This window comes from Emiliania huxleyi (genome assembly GCF_000372725.1).
Source record: "Emiliania huxleyi CCMP1516 chromosome Unknown EMIHUscaffold_19, whole genome shotgun sequence".
NCBI lineage: Eukaryota > Haptophyta > Isochrysidales > Noelaerhabdaceae > Emiliania > Emiliania huxleyi.
Genome location: NW_005200690.1, coordinates 39832 through 55065, shown reverse-complemented (window position 1 = coordinate 55065; position 15234 = coordinate 39832). Strand labels below are relative to the sequence as shown.

Here is a 15234-nt window from a genome sequence, read left to right as displayed (position 1 = left end):
GAGCGCAGTTCTTGGGGGGGACGTTGTCATTGGCGGGGACTTTGGCTTGTAAAAAGGGCGGCGCGGGGGCCCCTTGGCCCCCTTTTTTCCCCCCGCCCCTTTCGCCCCCCCCCCCCCCCCTCGCCGTGGCGGAGTCTGGGTGGCAAGCATGCCCTCCCTATCCCTCCCTTCTCTCCGTCCCGCCTCTGTCACGGCGCATGAACGGGCTGCATGGTCGGTCTCCGGTGAGTCCATATTGATGTCATACGCTGCTGCGGTATGTGTGTGGGCAGGACGTTGTTGCGCGCGCGCGTGTTGCACGCCGGAGACGGCAGACGCGTGTGGCGAGAGCGCTCACGAGTCACGTGAGAGTTGTGCCGCGCCCTATAGCCAGGCGCAGAGTGTGCGGCGCTTCGGCGGTAGTGATTTGCACACGTTTGAGATTTGACTTTTGTCTATTCGTGCCACAGTACGACGAGTACATGTGGAACATGCAATGACCAATGTAAATTGTAATACGTTGTGTAAAGCGCGCGAAAAGCCGTACGATGTAGGCCGTCAACCGCCGTGACACAGAGAACAAAGTACTCACACAGACGCAAATCACAAATGAGAAAAGGAAAACAGAAATGAAACAAATGTCTCCCCTCAAATCGCCAGAGAAGTCCGACGGTCAGTGCGCACCGCCTTGCCCTTGGCGCGTTTGGGCGGCGCGCGCAGGGGGCAAACTAGCTAAGAGAGGCGCGGGAGAGGAGAGAAGTAGGAGAGGGGGGAGAGGAGAGGCGGCAGACAGGGACCCTCACGCACGAGTTCATTCCATGGGCGTAAGGCCTAGCGTAAGGCGGAGAGCTCACGCGGCCTTTGCCGCCGCCGGGATCGAGTCGAGCAGCTCGTCCTCCTCGGCGAGCTCGCGCACGATGTCGAGCCCGCCGAGCAGCTTGCCGTCGGCGTAGAGCTGCGGGTAGGTCGGCCTGTTCACGCACCCAACCCGTGTGAAGCGACGGGCCGGCGCGTGCCTTGGCCTGCGGCTAGCAGGGGGTCTGCCAGTTGGAGAACTGCTTGAGGCCCTGCCTCACCTCCTCGTCGGCCAAGATGTCGAAGCTGTCGAAGGAGACCTGCTCACAGCACCAGGTGTGAACCGATCGCGCCTCCTCGTCTCGAGGGCGACGCTCACACGGCGCCTTCTGCTCGGTGAGCAGCTCGCAGATCTTGCGCGAGAAGCCGCAGCGCGGCGCGGCGGGCGAGCCCTTCATAAACAGCACCACGGGCGCACGGCTGGTCAGCTGGCGGCACCGCTCCTCGATCGGCACCGCAGCGGGCGGCGCGCCCACCGCGTCGGTGTGGATCGACGCGGTGAGAGCGTTCTGCCGCACCTTAAGCGCTAAATCAGGTGCCGATGCGCCGGTGAGCGTGTCGGTGACGGCACCGCCGTGCAAGAAGAGGAAGGCAGGCACCGACTCGAGCCCGTGGCGCTCGCACAGCTCCGGGAAGGCGTCGCAGTCGATCTGCACAAAGCGTAGCGCCGCGTTGGAGCCCTCTGACGCCAGTTCGGCGAAGACTGCGTTCATGTGCGTGCACGGTTCGCACCAGGTCGCGCAAAAGTTGGCGACGCAGGAGCCGCTAGCGAGGGCGGCGTCCGCCTCCGACGCGGAGGAGGGGATCACCACGGACATGCGGCGCGAGAGGTATTTCGCGTCGAGGGTGAAGCAAAAACCGGCTCTCACGCCTCCTCCGCGGCCTCGAGAGTCGAGACCTCGGCGGGCTGTCCTCGTTCCTCCAGGCCATGCGAAATCGGCGGATACCCATCAGTAACCGACGATGCTATGGGTAGCCCCAGGGTGGCGCCCACCCCCATACCCTCAGGCACTTGCCTGCGCCCTGCCCGCGCATGCCGCGCACGCGTGCGCACGCCCGCGCACGCCGCGCACGCGCGCGCACGCCCGCGCACGTGCGCGCACGCGGCACTACGCGGCACTACGCAGCACTACGCGCCCGCCCGCGCACGCCCGCGCACGTGCGCGCACGCCCGCGCACGCCCGCGCACGCCCGCGCACGCCCGCGCGCACGCCCGCGCGCACGCCGCACTACGCGGCACTGACTGCCCAGGTTCCCTCACACTCAGATTCCCTCACGCTCAGATTCCCTCACGCTCAGATTCCGTGCAAGGGGGTGCCGAGGTATGCCGCAGGCCGGGATGGAGTGAGATCTTGCGGGGCAGGGCGTGGGCTAGCGCGTGAGGGCGCAGGCATACCCTCGAGCCTCCTCGCGCGGTTCCTGCAGCACACACGTGATGATGTTGTTCAGGTCCTCGAGAAGACGCAGCCCTCGGAGCGCGGAGTCGACGCGGCTGTCCACGCCTGCCTGGCGCAGCTCCAGCAGTAGCTCGCTCGTCTTTTTGTCCAAGCCACCGGCCCAGTCCAGAAAGCCAGCGTCCGCCTCCCCGGTGGCTTGCATGGCGGCAACTCCGCGGCCGTCTCGTCGAAGCGCGCTCGACATGCCCGCCGCGCGTCGCCGGCGTGGAGCGCCAGGATGTGGCGCGTCCAGGTGCACGTGCTGACGAGATCAGCCCAGTGGTCGGGGTTCTTTGGAGCATGGGACAGGGCCGGCATGGGAATGCGTTGACACCTCTCATCAGAAGTGAGGCATGTGTGCGCTTCCCTCGAGTAAATCAAAAGTGGGAGGGAACGGCTTCTGAGCAGCAGGACAACGCAATCTTCCCGACGCTAGCTCTAGGCATGATCTCGTGCGCTTGACCTGCACAAGGTGCCTCCAGTCACCGCGCTGCTCGTGCTGAATGGCAGCCTCGAGAAGCCACGTGCCCGCATCTCGCGCAGCTGGGACGCACGCCGAGCCGCGCTTCGGCACATGGCTCGAAACAACGTCCGACTCACCGCGGGCGCTGGCATATGCGCCAAAGCTAAGGCGTGCTTCCGAGAGACCTAGCACCTATAGGCTAACCTCGGAATGTACCACCAGAATGGCTGTGCTGGCTCCTTCACAGCCATCTTACCTAAGGATGGCTGAGCTAGCTGCAGTGCAGCCACATCCTTCAGCCCGATGGCTGCAACACACACACAGCAGCCATCCTTAGTAGACATGTCTGGAGATGCACTACCGCAGCCACACACCGCCCGCCTCGAGCGAGGTGAGCCCTCTTGGCTGACCTGGCTACATCGCAGCCATCTTGGGAAAGATGGCTGGGGGACAGCCATTTCAGCCATTTCAGCCATCTACTATGGCTGCGTCAGAGAGATTGCAGCCTTCCTCCAGAGCCATGGCTGGCGGTAATTCGATGGCAGCCGATGGCATCCGTCCCGCGAGGCCGGGGGCGACAAGCGCGCAGCCATTTGTGCGTGTGGCGGGGGAGGCGGACGGCTGCCATCGAATTATCACCAGCCATGCTCCGGAGGATGGCTGCACTGACTGTGCCCCATCCATAGTAGATGGCTGAAATGGCTGTCCCCCAGCCATCTTACCCAAGATGGCTGCGATGTAGCCACTTTCCTTTGCACCTGATGCTACAGAGGGCTGACAGCGCGCTGACCCCGCGGGAGGGAGCCCCCATCGCACCACCAGGTGGAAGAGAAGAAGTGGGCTGCAAAGGAATAGGGTCGATACCGCATGGTACGGGACCCCTCGATCGTCTCGCCCTCCCTCGCTGGTGTGTTCAAGGGGGGGGTCATAACAAACACGGTACCGGATCGAGGTGCACGCGCTGCTGAAGCCCCTCGATCGTCTCGCCCTCCCTCGCTGGTGTGTTCAAGGGGGGGGTCATAACAAACACGGTACCGGATCGAGGTGCACGCGCTGCTGAAGCAGTGTCGTCCCCCCTCTCCATCGTCTCACTCTGGGAGACGTCGGCGGCAATGGCGGTGTGACCGATCGAGCTACAAGAGGAACTTGCTCAGCATGATCAGGGCCGGGCCGAGCAGTTCCTCACTTCCATCTTCCTCACTGGGTGAGCTTCAGACCTTCACGCTTCAGTCTCTGGCCCCCAACCCTGAACCCATCACCTTTCGGCTCGTTTCAAAGAATTTTACAACGTTTCAAGAGTGCGGGTGGGTAGGCCCTAAAACGGCGGGAGGGGTAGGGGTGCCGCTGCTGTAGGGGTGTGGAGGGGTCGGGAGGGCGGGAGTGTGTACCGTGACCTAAAGCCCTCCACCGATAGAGGTGTCAGGCGGCAGGGCCCAGGAGGGCACTCGGAGGGGTGGGGGCTGGGAGAGCTGGCCAAAAGCGAGGCGTAGTAGGGCTCGTGAGGGCTTGGGAGAGGTGGAGAGCTCGGAGGGGTCGGAGGGCTCGGAGGGCAGAGAGGCACGAGGGTGGCGCTGGTGGGCTCGGGAGGGCTCGGGAGGGCTCACAAGGGATGGAGTGCCCGGAGGGCTCGGAGGGGCGAGCCGCTGAGCCGGGCTCGGGGGGCTCGGAGGGCTCAGAGGATCGAGCCCTCCGAGCCCTAAGGGAGCCCTGCAGCCCTCCAACCCTCCGAGCCCTCCGAGCCCTCTGAGCCCTCCGAGCCCTCCGAGCCCTCTTGGGGGGCAGTCACATAAGCCGCGACTTCGTTTTCTTTATCTTTTTGCGACCCCTCCCGGAGGGCCCTTCCGACCCCTCTCGAGCCCTCCCGCCACGAAGATCCTCCCTTGTCCGACCGTCCCTCCGAGCCCACCCGGCGTCCGAGGAGGGGGTTAGCCCTGTGAAGCCCTCCCGACGCCGATCCGGCGGGGACCCCTCCAGCCCTATGGGCTGGCGAGCAGCCCTCTCGCTCTCCGGTCGGAGGGGTGGATCGGTGGAAGTGGGAGGGCTCGAAGACGGACCTCTCTCGCTCCGGCCCCGCTCCGGGAGGGTGGAGGGGTGGAATGTGGAGGGGTGGAGGGGTGGTTGAGCCCTCTAGCTCTGTCGATATAGCCCTACCCCTCCCGCCGTTTTAGGGCCTACCCACCCGCTATGCGTTTCAAAGAAACCCCGACTCACACGCCGCTCGCGCCGGACTGGGCAACAATGTCCGGTTGGATCAAGCGCATACCGTAATTAAATTGTGTCGTGAGAGCCGGGATCCACGTGCCAAAACGCTAGCCTTCATCAATGAGCTCTACTGTATACGGGCCCTCGCGAAGCGAAGACCCAAGAGCAAGACATATCACTGGACCGGGATTGGAATGGCCCGCTTCATTGCGTGCGTGTCATATCTAGCACCTACCACCCCTGCACGCAAAACGCTGCGTAGCCCACAGTACGCACGTCACTCGGAAAGACCGTGCACGTGGTCGACAAAGACGGCGATATGATCGCATAGCATCCGCATCAGCCGCTCGTCGTCGTCGGTGAAGGCGCCGCCGGCGACCTGTCGTGTCGCAGCCAACAGAGCGTTAAGGTGTGGCGAACGCATCAGGGGGGGGCTGGGGCAGGCTACGTCTCTTTCTCGAGCTGCATCTCTGTCTCGGGCTGTCTCTCGGCGACCTTGTTGACCGCCTCGACGCAGCCAATCAGCTCGCCCTCCTCAGTGAGGATCGGCATCGCGAGCACCTACCTCGCCTCGCCACGCTCACATCTCGCCCGTGTCGCGGCTACCTCTCAGCTACCGATCGGCTCCGAGGCGCGGGCATCGCGAGCGCCTGCTTTGTCACGAAGCCGCTCTTGGCGTCCCACGAGCCGTCGAAGCGAGGGTCGTCCGCAGCCTACGCCACGACAGCGACTTAGACAAGGCAAGTGTGGGCGTGAAGGGGGAGAGGGGGGGGGGGGGGGGGGCAAATGTCAGCGGTTTGGCATGGTCACAGCGCCTGTGCCACGTTGACGATTTCGCGGGATTTGCAGGCGGCCGTGGCGATGGAGTCCTTCTCCAAGGGCAGCGTGATGAGCAGCCGGTCCTGCGGCCGGGTGGGGCAAGCTAAGGCAAGGAAGACGTCAACACGCTGCGAGTCGCTGTCGCCCGTCCTGCCCGCGCTTGCTGCCGGTGCTCATCTTCGTCCACAGCTCGGCCTTGCCCGCGTCGTGTAGAAAGAGCGTGCACCTCTCTGCGCCGAGCAGCTTGTACCCGTGCTCCACCACGTGCGTGAAGATCGTGTCGAGCTCCGCCGCCCTCTTGAGGCGGTCCGACTTCTCCAGATCCATGAAGCAGAGCGTTGACATGCCGAGAAGGCAGCCGCAGATGACGCCGACCGTCGCGCCGCCCAGCGCCCACTGCCGCGATATCCTCATCTTCAGCTGCTCCGGCGACAGGTTCGCCGGCGTCAGCTGCAGCCGAGCAGCCAGCGTCTCGACGACTCCCCCAAAGAGAGTGCCGCTCGTGTCGGAGCACACCTGCGGGAGACGCCAGGACGTGTCGCGGTAAATGGAATGGACGTGTGCCGTGCCCGCTTCAAGCGCACGTTCCCGAGGGCGGCGGCGGTCAGTGTGGAGAAGCCGAGCGTGACGCCGAGAGTCGTGTCGATCAGGTCGCCCGCCTGGACATGAGAAGCAGTGATTGATTGGCTGTCGAATCAGAAGCGGCCGTGAGAGGCAATCTCCAGCCTGGATCATGATGATGTTGTCCATGAAGCCGAACCCCACCTGTGCCAGAGAGAGAACGTCATCTCTGAGGCACAATTTTGCGTCTGCTTGGCGCTTCGTCTGACTGGGCCTTGCGCGCTTCTTGTAGTATGCTAGCTCGATCGTGCATTCTAACGCGCAGGCCATTGGGATCGCTGCGTGTCGCGCGTGCCGAAAGAGCTGCAGCCGCGAGGGCGTCGGAGGAGCGCAGCTGGGCAGTTCGGCGCTGCTGCTGCCTGCGGAGCTGCTGCACAGGCGTCGGACGCGGCCGCCGCTCGAAGGCAGCAGCCGTCGGCCGCCGAGGCCGCTGGCGTTTGGTGGCAGCCACCGCAACATGCGTCGCCTCCCCTCCCCCATAGCGGCTCCTGCAGTGCTTGGTCTGGTTCTCCAGCCGACGGCCCGCATACGAGTATGTGTGACCGGATGAGAACGGCGGCAAAAAAGAAACACCACCAGGACTTCTAATCCTGGCAAAACCCTGCAAAGGGAGACAGCATCCGGCGGAGGTGATCCTCGAGAGGAGAGTCACCTCGCCGGCTGCCGTACGAGATCTGGCATCGGCACAGGGAGAGCAGCTTCTTCCCTGCATAAAGGACCCGCGTGCGGCTGGTGCACACGCACGGTATTGGTCGGCTACGGCGCATTGCGGCGTTCGGCGATGTAGTCTCTCTCTCGACTCTCGTCGGTCGTCACGGCGCCCAAGCCTTTCCACAGCCCTCATCCACCCCACGCCGTGGTTTCTTAGCTCCGGCCAGAGCACTCAAGCCAGAGCGCCGGCCCGAAGGATTTTTAGGTAAGAGGTAAGCTGCGGTCCGCGAGGGCGATGCCAGAGTCTGCCGCCGAGTCGGCTCTCTGTCTGGATGACGGGAAGACGCACACACGCCTCCATTCACTCCATCCACTCAGAACACCGCAGACTTGGAAAGTGACAAGTGCGCGCGCCGCAGGCGAAGAGAAATTTTGAGCTGGGCCTCCCGTTGACACTCGTGTCTGGCCTTTTCTCGGGGCCGCGCCTGCGGCGCGCCGTGGTTTCTTAGATTTTTGCGGAAATCGCTTGGTAGGGTTTCTTGATGGCACGTTTTCTTAATGCCCGCAACCCACTGTACCCGAGGAGTCTGGAGCTTCAGCTGGCGAATCATGCCGCTCTCGGCACAGAAGCAGCGCGAGCGCCGCGCCGCGCAGCGCGCTGCCGAGGCTCAGGACGCGGCTCGCGGGCAGCGCAACCGCCCGGCGCCGAGCCGGTGCTAGGCCGCCTCCGCTGCGCCTGCTTCCTTGCGCGCCGCTGGACGTCGGCCGAGAAGACCGCTTCCCTCTGGGGACCCGACTCCGCGAAGATCGCGCGCGCGTCGTGAGTGGCGGCGCGCGCGCGATCTCCGTTCCCGGGCACGCCGGTCGCAGTGGCATGGGCTCCCAGGCTCAAAAGCAATCCCGTCAACAGCGAGCGAGCGCCGCCGCTGCTCCTCCTCCCGCCGCCGCTCACCAAGACTCGGTGCCGCCGTTCTCGCCGCCGCCGCCGCCGCCGCCGCCGCCGCCGCCGCCGCCGCCGCCGCCTCGCGCCTCGCCTCCGTCACCGCCGCCCTCCATCTCGCAGCGGCGCGTCCCTCTGATATGGCGCGGGCGCCTCGCTCACCGGCGCCTCGCCGCCGCCCCCCCCCCTTCTCGCGCCGCTCCGCTCGTGGCCGCCGCCTCCCCTGTCAATCCCGCCGCCTCCCCTGTCATCCCGCCGCCCGCACCACCGCCGCCACCGCCTCGCGCCTCGCCGCCGCCGCCACCGACCGCCCTCCCCTGCGCCGCTGAGCGCGGTGCAGGGGGCGAGCCCCCGCTGCGCAGCCTCACCGCAGTGCACTGCGCTCTCCGCGCCCCTGACGATTAGTGAGGAGGTGGTGTTGCACAGCATGGAGCTCGGCGAGCGTTTAGCGAGCCCCTCAGCTAGAGTGAAATGCTCCCGCGCGAGTATGTTTGCCGCAGGAGCCTGTTTGCCAGGCTGGCCAGATCGGACGCGTGGAGGGAGTCTGGGATGGGGAGAGAGGGAGGGGTAGAGGATTGGTTGGTGAACAGTCTGTCTGTGTCTAGGTTAGAGAGCAAAAGGGATAGAGGGAAGAAGGGAGGGAGGGGCGTTTCGTTCTAAATTGATGAGAGGACTAGCACTTCACCGCCCGCACACTCTGCCGCCCATCCCTCCAAACGGGCTTCTTGGGTGGAAAGATATGCCACCGGCGGCTTGTCCGGTTACTCAAAACGGTCTGGTCCACCTACTCGAGTACCACGGTTAAGAATTCTTCGCCCATGTCCGACAACGAGCCGCCGCCCATCCCGCTCACGCTGCTCACCGGATTCCTCGGCGCGCGGCTCACTTCCACCATCCCACCCCGGCCGCGCCGCCGCGCCTCCTCACCGCGCCTCGACCGCCGCCGCAGGGAGCGGCAAGACCACACTGCTCAACGAGCTGCTCAAGAGCGCTGCGGCGGGCAGCCTGCGCGTGGGTGTGCTGGTCAACGAGTTTGGGTCGATCGATATCGACTCGTCGCTCGTTGACACCTCCTCCAGCGTCGCGAGCGGCACCGTCCAGCTCGCAAACGGCTGCGTCTGCTGCACGATCAACGGCTCGCTCCTCGACGCGCTCTCCCAACTCCTTGCCGACCGCGGGCGGTCGCTCGACGCGCTTGTGCTCGAGACGTCGGGCGTGGCCGACCCCGAGCCTATCCTCGAGACGCTGCGCCAGCCAGAGCTAGCAGCCTCCGTCCGCCTCGACGCGGTCGTCACGGTCGCCGACGCGGGGCGAGTCGCCGCCTCGGCCTCCGCCTCCGCCTCTGCCTTCTCCTCCTCTTCGGGCGGAGGCGGCGTCGGTTGCGCGCCCGGCGCAGCGTCGGTGGAGGTGCCCCTCGAAGAGTCCGCGTGGGGCGAGGGGCGATCGACGCCCGATACGACCGCCTCGCCCGGCCGAGGCGGCGGGAGCAGCCGGCGGGAGCCGGCCGGACCGAAAGGTCCGCGGGTCAGCCGCGATTCGCAGAGATGTAGGCGGACGGCGGACGCTGTGGACAGCGACCACGTGGGGCCCCGTCGCCACGGGCCAACGCACCAGCGGCCGCAGCAGCGGCGCCGACGCGGGCGGCGGCAGCGGCGGCCCTCTGCTGCTTCCGGCGGCGGTGGCTGCGCAGCTGCGGCTGGCGGACGTCGTGGTGCTCAACAAGGCGGACCTGGTGAGCGAGGCGCAGATCCGCGGCGCGGAGGCCGGCCTCGCGGCGCTCTACGCGGGGGCGGGGCCTCGCATCTTCCGAGCGACCCACGGGAAGGAGCGCCGCACACCCGACACACTCCCCTCGCCCGCTCCCCTCGCCCGCTCCCCTCGCCCACTCCCCTCGCCCACTCCCCTGGCCAGTACCCCTCGTCCGCACCTCGCCCGCACCTTGCCCGCACCTCGCCCGCACCTCGGCTGGCGCCTGCGCTAGGTGCCGCCGGAGCTGCTCGTCGCTCTTGCGGGCGGAAGTCTGCTCGAGGGCAGCCTCGACGCCGACCTGGGCGGCGGCGGCGGCGGCGGCGGCGGCGGCGGCGGCGGCGCGGCCGCGAGTGCGCGAGAGTGTGTGGACGAGGGGCCAGTGAGGTTTCGTGTCGAGGTGACGCGAGGCGGTCCCGAGGGGGTAGGCGCGTGGCGCGGCGCAAGGCCTGGCGGCGCTGCGCTGCTGCACCTCCAGCGCGACGCCCTCCGCAGCCTCGCTTTCTCCTCGTCCGCCCCGCTCTCGCTGCCGGCCAAGACCTGGACTGGACGTCGGGCAGCGGGCGGGCGGCGTCTCTTCACGGCTCGGCGCTTGAGCATAGGCGTTCGAGGCGCTGCGCACGAGCGCCGCGTGGGCGCCTGTGCTGCGGGCGAAGGGCTTCCTCCGCTTTGCAGAGTGCGGCAGCTACTGGCGCGCCAGATAGCGGAGAAGGGGATCTGGCCGAGATCTGGCGGCAAAGGAGAGGCGTGGCGCCACCTGTTCAGCGTGACACGATTGCGGCAGGCTCACGCTGCAGATGTGCGGTCCGCGCCTCGAGGTCACCGCGACGCGCCACCGGCCCGGCAGCGGCAGCGGCGGCGGCGGCGAGGCGGAGCGGAGCAGCGAGGCGCGGAGCAGCGAGCTGGTGCTGATTGGCGGGCGGAGGCTAGACGAGGCTCCTGTCGAGAGTTGGAGGTCTGCGGCAGGCGCCGCTCACGGCGGAGCAGTGTGGTGCTTCGGTGTAGGCGGGCCTCCTCCTATCTCCCCATATCTCCCCATATCTCCCCATATCTCCTCGGTGTGAGCAGGTGCGCCTCCTCGAGGAGCTGCGGAGGTGCGAGGTGCAGCACGAGGCGCAGCACGAGGCGCAGCTCTCCGCCGCCGGGGCGGAGGGCGGCTGCGAGGACGGCGTGCGAAAGTACCGCGAAGGCATGAGTGACGACGCCGACGCGGAGGCGAGCTCTGCGCGCGACGGCGAAGCCGCGTCCACGAGGTGCATGCGAGGCGCGTCCGAGACGCGTCCGAGACACGGCGCGCAGGCGTGCTTTGCGTGCGACAGCGAGCGGTCCGAGCCGGCGACGGAGGGGGAGGTGGTGCCGCCGGAGGGGGAGGTGGTGCCGCCGCCGAGCGAGCCGGAGGCGGCGTCGCCGGCGGAGGAGGCCGCGGCGACGTTCGCGCGGCGGGTGGGAGCTTGCCGCGTCGTGCTGTGCGCTGCGGGGGGAGGGGCTCTTCAAAGCCGCTCTCCGCTGTGCGCAGGTGCGTGCCGACCCTCGCTTCGAGGTGCTGTGGGTGCGGGGCCGGCTCGTCTGCTTCCGGCTGGTCGCGTGGTACTCTGCCGAGGCGGAGACGCTCAACGCGGAGCTGCTCTCCGAGGCGACCGCCCAGCCGAGACCCAGCCAAGACCCCGCCGAGACCCCGCCGAGACCCTGCCGAGACCCTGCCGAGACCCAGCCGAGACCCCTGAGAGCCAGCCTAGGTGGGTGCTGTAGTCGAGCCCAGCGCCAAGTCTTGTCGAGAGAGAGAGAGACAGAGAAGACGACAGAGACAGAGACAGAGACAGAGACAGAGACAGAGCCTGCTCAGGCGTGTCGCACCGAGCGGGACCCGATTGCGTCTCAGGTGAACGCCTCTGTCAGCGGCTCGGGCCGCAGCTGGATCGCGCCGACGCGCGAGGGCAGCGGCGACGACGGCGGAGGCGGGCGGGACTCCCTCTCGCTGCTCCACGCTAGCGGCCCCCGCACCAGCCCCGCCGTCTGCTGGGCGGATGTCAAGGCGGCGACCGAGCGTGTGATGCTGCGCCACATGGGCGAGTTCGTGTGCGGCGGGTGCGATTGCCTCGACACGCTCGCCGGGCAGGTTCTCGTGTGAAGCGGTGTCCCGCTGTCTCCCGCACCACACACGCGGAGACATTTATCATTCGTTTATCGATTTTAGAGAGCCGTCCGATCGTAAGTCGGGCCCCTTACCCCTTGCCCTATCTATACGTAGAGTGCGTAGAGGCGCCGTAAATTAAGGCTGTTTCGTAAAATATGGCTGTCCTGACTGGGGAGCCGGAGCTCAGACGGCATCGGCCGCCGAGGGAACGTTGGGAAGAGGCACGAGGAGGGCGGCGACCTCGACCGACTATGGAGGACCCGTCGCCAGACGACGCAGGGCAGAAGACGGTGAGGCGGAGCAGACGCGCAGGGCGAGACGAGGGAGGGAGCAGGACTTTGCGGAGATCAGCACACAGCAGGAGGGGGGATGTACGAAGAGATTAGGAGCAGCAGGGACCCGAGGGACCATGTGGAAGACGGCTAGTGCTAGTCCCCCACCGGGAGGACGACCCCGGCTAGTCGCCGACCACACCCACAAAGAACCCTGCACAAAGATCGCAAGGGCGGGGGCCTGTTCCTTTTTACCCATCTCACAGTAGAGAGGTGTCCGTTTTTATTTTATTTCAGGGTAGGCTCCGCCCCACTGTGATTCGGACTGGGCGACGGCAGGACCCCCGTGGCGCCCATATTAGCGCTCCCAGCGGCGCCACCAGGGCCATGGGGGTGTAGGGGCTTCGGGTGACTACGAAACATTTAATATTTAGACACCACCCCGGTCTCGTACCCTCAGACAGAGCCCAAAATCGCTCCGCGGGACGGGCCGGCACGGAGGCGGAAGACGCCTCTCACTCGCCGACAACGCGAAGGTTGAGGCATGTGCACGGCTCTTCGAGCGCCTTTTCCATCCGATCGCGTAGCTCGGTTGGGTCCCAGTCGAACTTGGGCCTCTCGCCGCTGCAGCAGTCGTGGCCGCGGTCGAAGAAGGCGAACCGCTGGTGGTCGCACACGTCCTTCTCCTCGTCCGGCTCGGTGGGCGGGCGCCACCCGGCGCCGTACGCCGTCTCGACCATCATCCACCAGCCCTGGTACAGCCGCTCCGCGCAAAGCGCGGCGAGCCTGAAGTTGCTTTCGGCGAGCGAATGAGCCGCCTCGGCCGAGCGGGTCCGATCGAACCACAGCCTGGTATGCGTGAAGGCCGTTGTTTCGACGGACTCGGATCGGTTTTTCAGCTCCCACATCTTGTTTTCGAGGTCCTCCACCTGCTTCTCGAGCTCGCGGACGCGGCTTATGAGGAACTCGGTCGCGAGAGGGTCGCGGGGCGGGCGGCTGCTGCTCCCGCCGCTCGCCACGACCCGATCCACGAACCCCTTCACCTCGTGATTCCCGATCACGCTAGGGGGGGAGCGGGTCGGCGCAGCGGGCAGAACTAGCGCTGGGGTGCTCGCCGCCGGGAGGAAGCCTGGGTACACGGCGCCGCGCCGCTCCACCAGGTCGATGACGCGCTCCATGACCGCCGCCACCTGGCGATCCTCGTCGGCCTTGCGAGCCGCCCGCGCCTCTGCCTGTAGGCCGGCCGCATCAGCCGCCCTCAGCGCTCGCAGCCTAGTGACGACTCGCGCGCCGGCGCTCTCCGCCTCGTCACGCAGCAGCAGCGGCGCGCCAATCATGTCGCACAGGAGCATCGCCATCGCCTTTTTTCTCGATATCTTCTGCGACTGCAGGAAGGTGATGTTCCGCTCGACGGCAAACACCGCCTCGATGGCATCCTCAGCGCACAGCATCATCTCGTAGGTGACCTCTGCGGCTATCTGCGGAAGCCCAGAGGGGCCACCCTGACCGCGATTGCCGAAGATGACGATCTCGGCCCGCATAAAGAGCTCTCGGCGGGTCAGAGCCAGAGCCGCCAGGCGAGCAGTCCCATAAGCGTCCAGGGAGAGGCCAGCAGCCTTGTCTGCAAGCTGCTCGGCGCCGGGCGGCGCTCGGCCTGAAGGTGGAGGATCTTGCGATACGAATCGAGTGCGGTTGGGTACGGGTCGATACTAAGACGTACTAGAGGCGAACGGCGGGAGCGCACGCCTGACGCCCAGACGAAGCCATCGGGCTCACAGCGCAGCTCAGCCATCGCCCGTACGGGTCCGTCGCCTTGAGTATCCGGATCATCCCCATCGGAGGTCGGCTCCCTGTTGGCTGCTTGGTCTCCGGAGCTCGGGCTGTCGAGCTCCATGGCCTCGCAGTTTGCGCAAACTCGGAGCTAGCGAGCTGCCATGCTTTCGAAAATAAATTCGCCGATCTCCGTCCGAGACGCAGTGGGGCGGAGCCTACCCTGTTATGGCTGTCCTGTGCCTGTGGGTGGATCTCTGGATGTGCGCGCATGGGGTGTAAGGATCGTGTATAAATCGGTTGTATGGCGATATCGTCTTTCACCGCGTTCAGTGCTCGCGCGAGTCCTCCTCCACCTTGCGTATCGCAGGCCACTTGCTGCCGAGGAAGGCCTCGACGTCAGCCGACCACCACTCATAGTCGCCCGGCGCCTTTGGCGGCAGAGGTGCAGCGGTGAGAGTAGTGGCGAGTGAGGGGAGCGGCGCACAATGTCTAGGCGCACAAGTCTAGCGGTGATATCGCACCTTGGCGTGCTCCTGCGCCAGCCACGCGTCAGCGATGTCGTTGGCGTCGGCGGGCGACGTCACCTTGCCACCGAGGCAGAGCACGTTCGCGTCGTTGATCGCGCGGCTGCAGCGGGCGGCCGGCACGTTTTCGCAGGTGGCGGCACGGACACCCGAGAACTTGTTGGCGATCATGCCGACGCCCATGCCCGTACCACAGAAGAGCAAGCCGCGCACACTGCCGTCCGCCTGCACACGCTTGGCAACGGCCGCCGCCGCGTCATAGTAGGCGCTAGTCCCGCTGTCGTCGACTGTGTAGCCCTTCTGCCGAAGGTGTGCAACCAGCGAGTCTTTCAACGCCTCGCCGAATGGGTCGGCGGCGGCGAGGAGCGGCGGCTTTGAGCCCGATGGCTCGGCGAGCGCGGAGGACATGCTTCGGCACTCTGTTCACCACCGAGCAGCGAGGAGCGGTGCGGCTACAGCGGAGTCTCGCCAGGGACTGGACCCGGCTCCCGGGTGACGAGCGAAAAAAGAAAACCTCGACTCACCCTCCCCAGGGGTCAGGCGGCGCCCTCGCCACCCAGAACACGCAGTCGTGCCAGTTGTCCTCCTCTCCGCCCTCGCCGGCGCCGCTCGCCGCGCCGAGCCACCCTCCCGCTGACCAACCGCCTCCTCCCCAGCCCGCCGCCGCCGCGTCGCGCCACCGGCGGAGCAGCCCGCGGCGCGGCCGCCAGCCGACGTATGGCACCCGTCGGATGGCGCGCAGGCGCCGCAGCTCGAAGCCTACACGCGCCGGGTAATGGCGCTCGGGTGGTCGAACAGCGTCGCGCCACACCTCGGAGG

General features: G+C 66.7%; 6 protein-coding genes across 6 annotated transcripts in view; 1 reads left to right on the top strand and 5 right to left on the bottom strand.

The window, feature by feature from the left end:
- Positions 1-427, top strand: part of EMIHUDRAFT_99428 (hypothetical protein) — a gene marked incomplete at both ends in the record, with an annotated part of 1353 nt that extends 926 nt beyond the window's left edge. The window contains one exon of the mRNA XM_005782341.1: positions 374-427. Within this exon, the coding sequence (XP_005782398.1) occupies positions 374-427 (54 nt within the window). The remainder of the gene's footprint in view (positions 1-373) is intronic.
- A 120-nt stretch (positions 428-547) lies between these two features.
- On the bottom strand, positions 548-1713 carry EMIHUDRAFT_434451 (hypothetical protein). Its single transcript, XM_005782340.1, has 3 exons — positions 1161-1713; positions 1024-1094; positions 548-950 (listed from the first exon to the last, which is right to left on the bottom strand). Exons 1-3 carry the CDS (start codon positions 1650-1652, stop codon positions 830-832), a joined length of 684 nt encoding a protein of 227 aa, XP_005782397.1. The 5' UTR covers positions 1653-1713; the 3' UTR covers positions 548-829.
- Positions 1714-5064: 3351 nt separating this feature from the next.
- On the bottom strand, positions 5065-6834 carry EMIHUDRAFT_449715 (hypothetical protein; the record flags this gene model as incomplete). Its single annotated transcript, XM_005782339.1, has 7 exons — positions 5065-5314; positions 5431-5496; positions 5586-5648; positions 5760-5904; positions 5981-6270; positions 6339-6413; positions 6763-6834. 7 exons carry the CDS (start codon positions 6832-6834, stop codon positions 5213-5215), a joined length of 813 nt encoding a protein of 270 aa, XP_005782396.1. The 3' UTR covers positions 5065-5212.
- Positions 6835-10370: 3536 nt separating this feature from the next.
- On the bottom strand, positions 10371-11314 carry EMIHUDRAFT_434446 (hypothetical protein; the record flags this gene model as incomplete). The annotated part of the gene is made up of 3 exons (XM_005782338.1): positions 10371-10403; positions 10497-10717; positions 10781-11314. A coding segment is annotated over one exon (411 nt), but the record flags the coding sequence as incomplete, so codon positions are not given.
- Positions 11315-12542: 1228 nt separating this feature from the next.
- On the bottom strand, positions 12543-13843 carry EMIHUDRAFT_352933 (hypothetical protein). Its single transcript, XM_005782337.1, has 2 exons — positions 13580-13843; positions 12543-13278 (listed from the first exon to the last, which is right to left on the bottom strand). Exon 2 carries the CDS (start codon positions 13024-13026, stop codon positions 12634-12636), a length of 393 nt encoding a protein of 130 aa, XP_005782394.1. The 5' UTR covers positions 13027-13278; positions 13580-13843; the 3' UTR covers positions 12543-12633.
- Positions 13844-14394: 551 nt separating this feature from the next.
- EMIHUDRAFT_63927 (hypothetical protein) lies at positions 14395-14823 on the bottom strand (the record flags this gene model as incomplete). The annotated part of the gene is made up of 1 exon (XM_005782336.1): positions 14395-14823. One exon carries the CDS (start codon positions 14821-14823, stop codon positions 14395-14397), a length of 429 nt encoding a protein of 142 aa, XP_005782393.1.
- Positions 14824-15234: the final 411 nt, after the last annotated feature.

Bases quoted from the DNA above. Each gene is read 5' to 3' on its own strand.
- EMIHUDRAFT_434451 (XM_005782340.1), bottom strand. From the start codon at position 1,652: ATGTCCGTGGTGATCCCCTCCTCCGCGTCGGAGGCGGACGCCGCCCTC. The intron at 1,095-1,160 runs GCGCCGTGTGAG...TGCTGTGAGCAG, and splicing joins AGCTGCTCACCGAGCAGAAG to GTCTCCTTCGACAGCTTCGA. The intron at 951-1,023 runs GCAGACCCCCTG...GTGCGTGAACAG, and splicing joins CTCAAGCAGTTCTCCAACTG to GCCGACCTACCCGCAGCTCT.
- EMIHUDRAFT_352933 (XM_005782337.1), bottom strand. From the start codon at position 13,026: ATGTGGGAGCTGAAAAACCGATCCGAGTCCGTCGAAACAACGGCCTTC.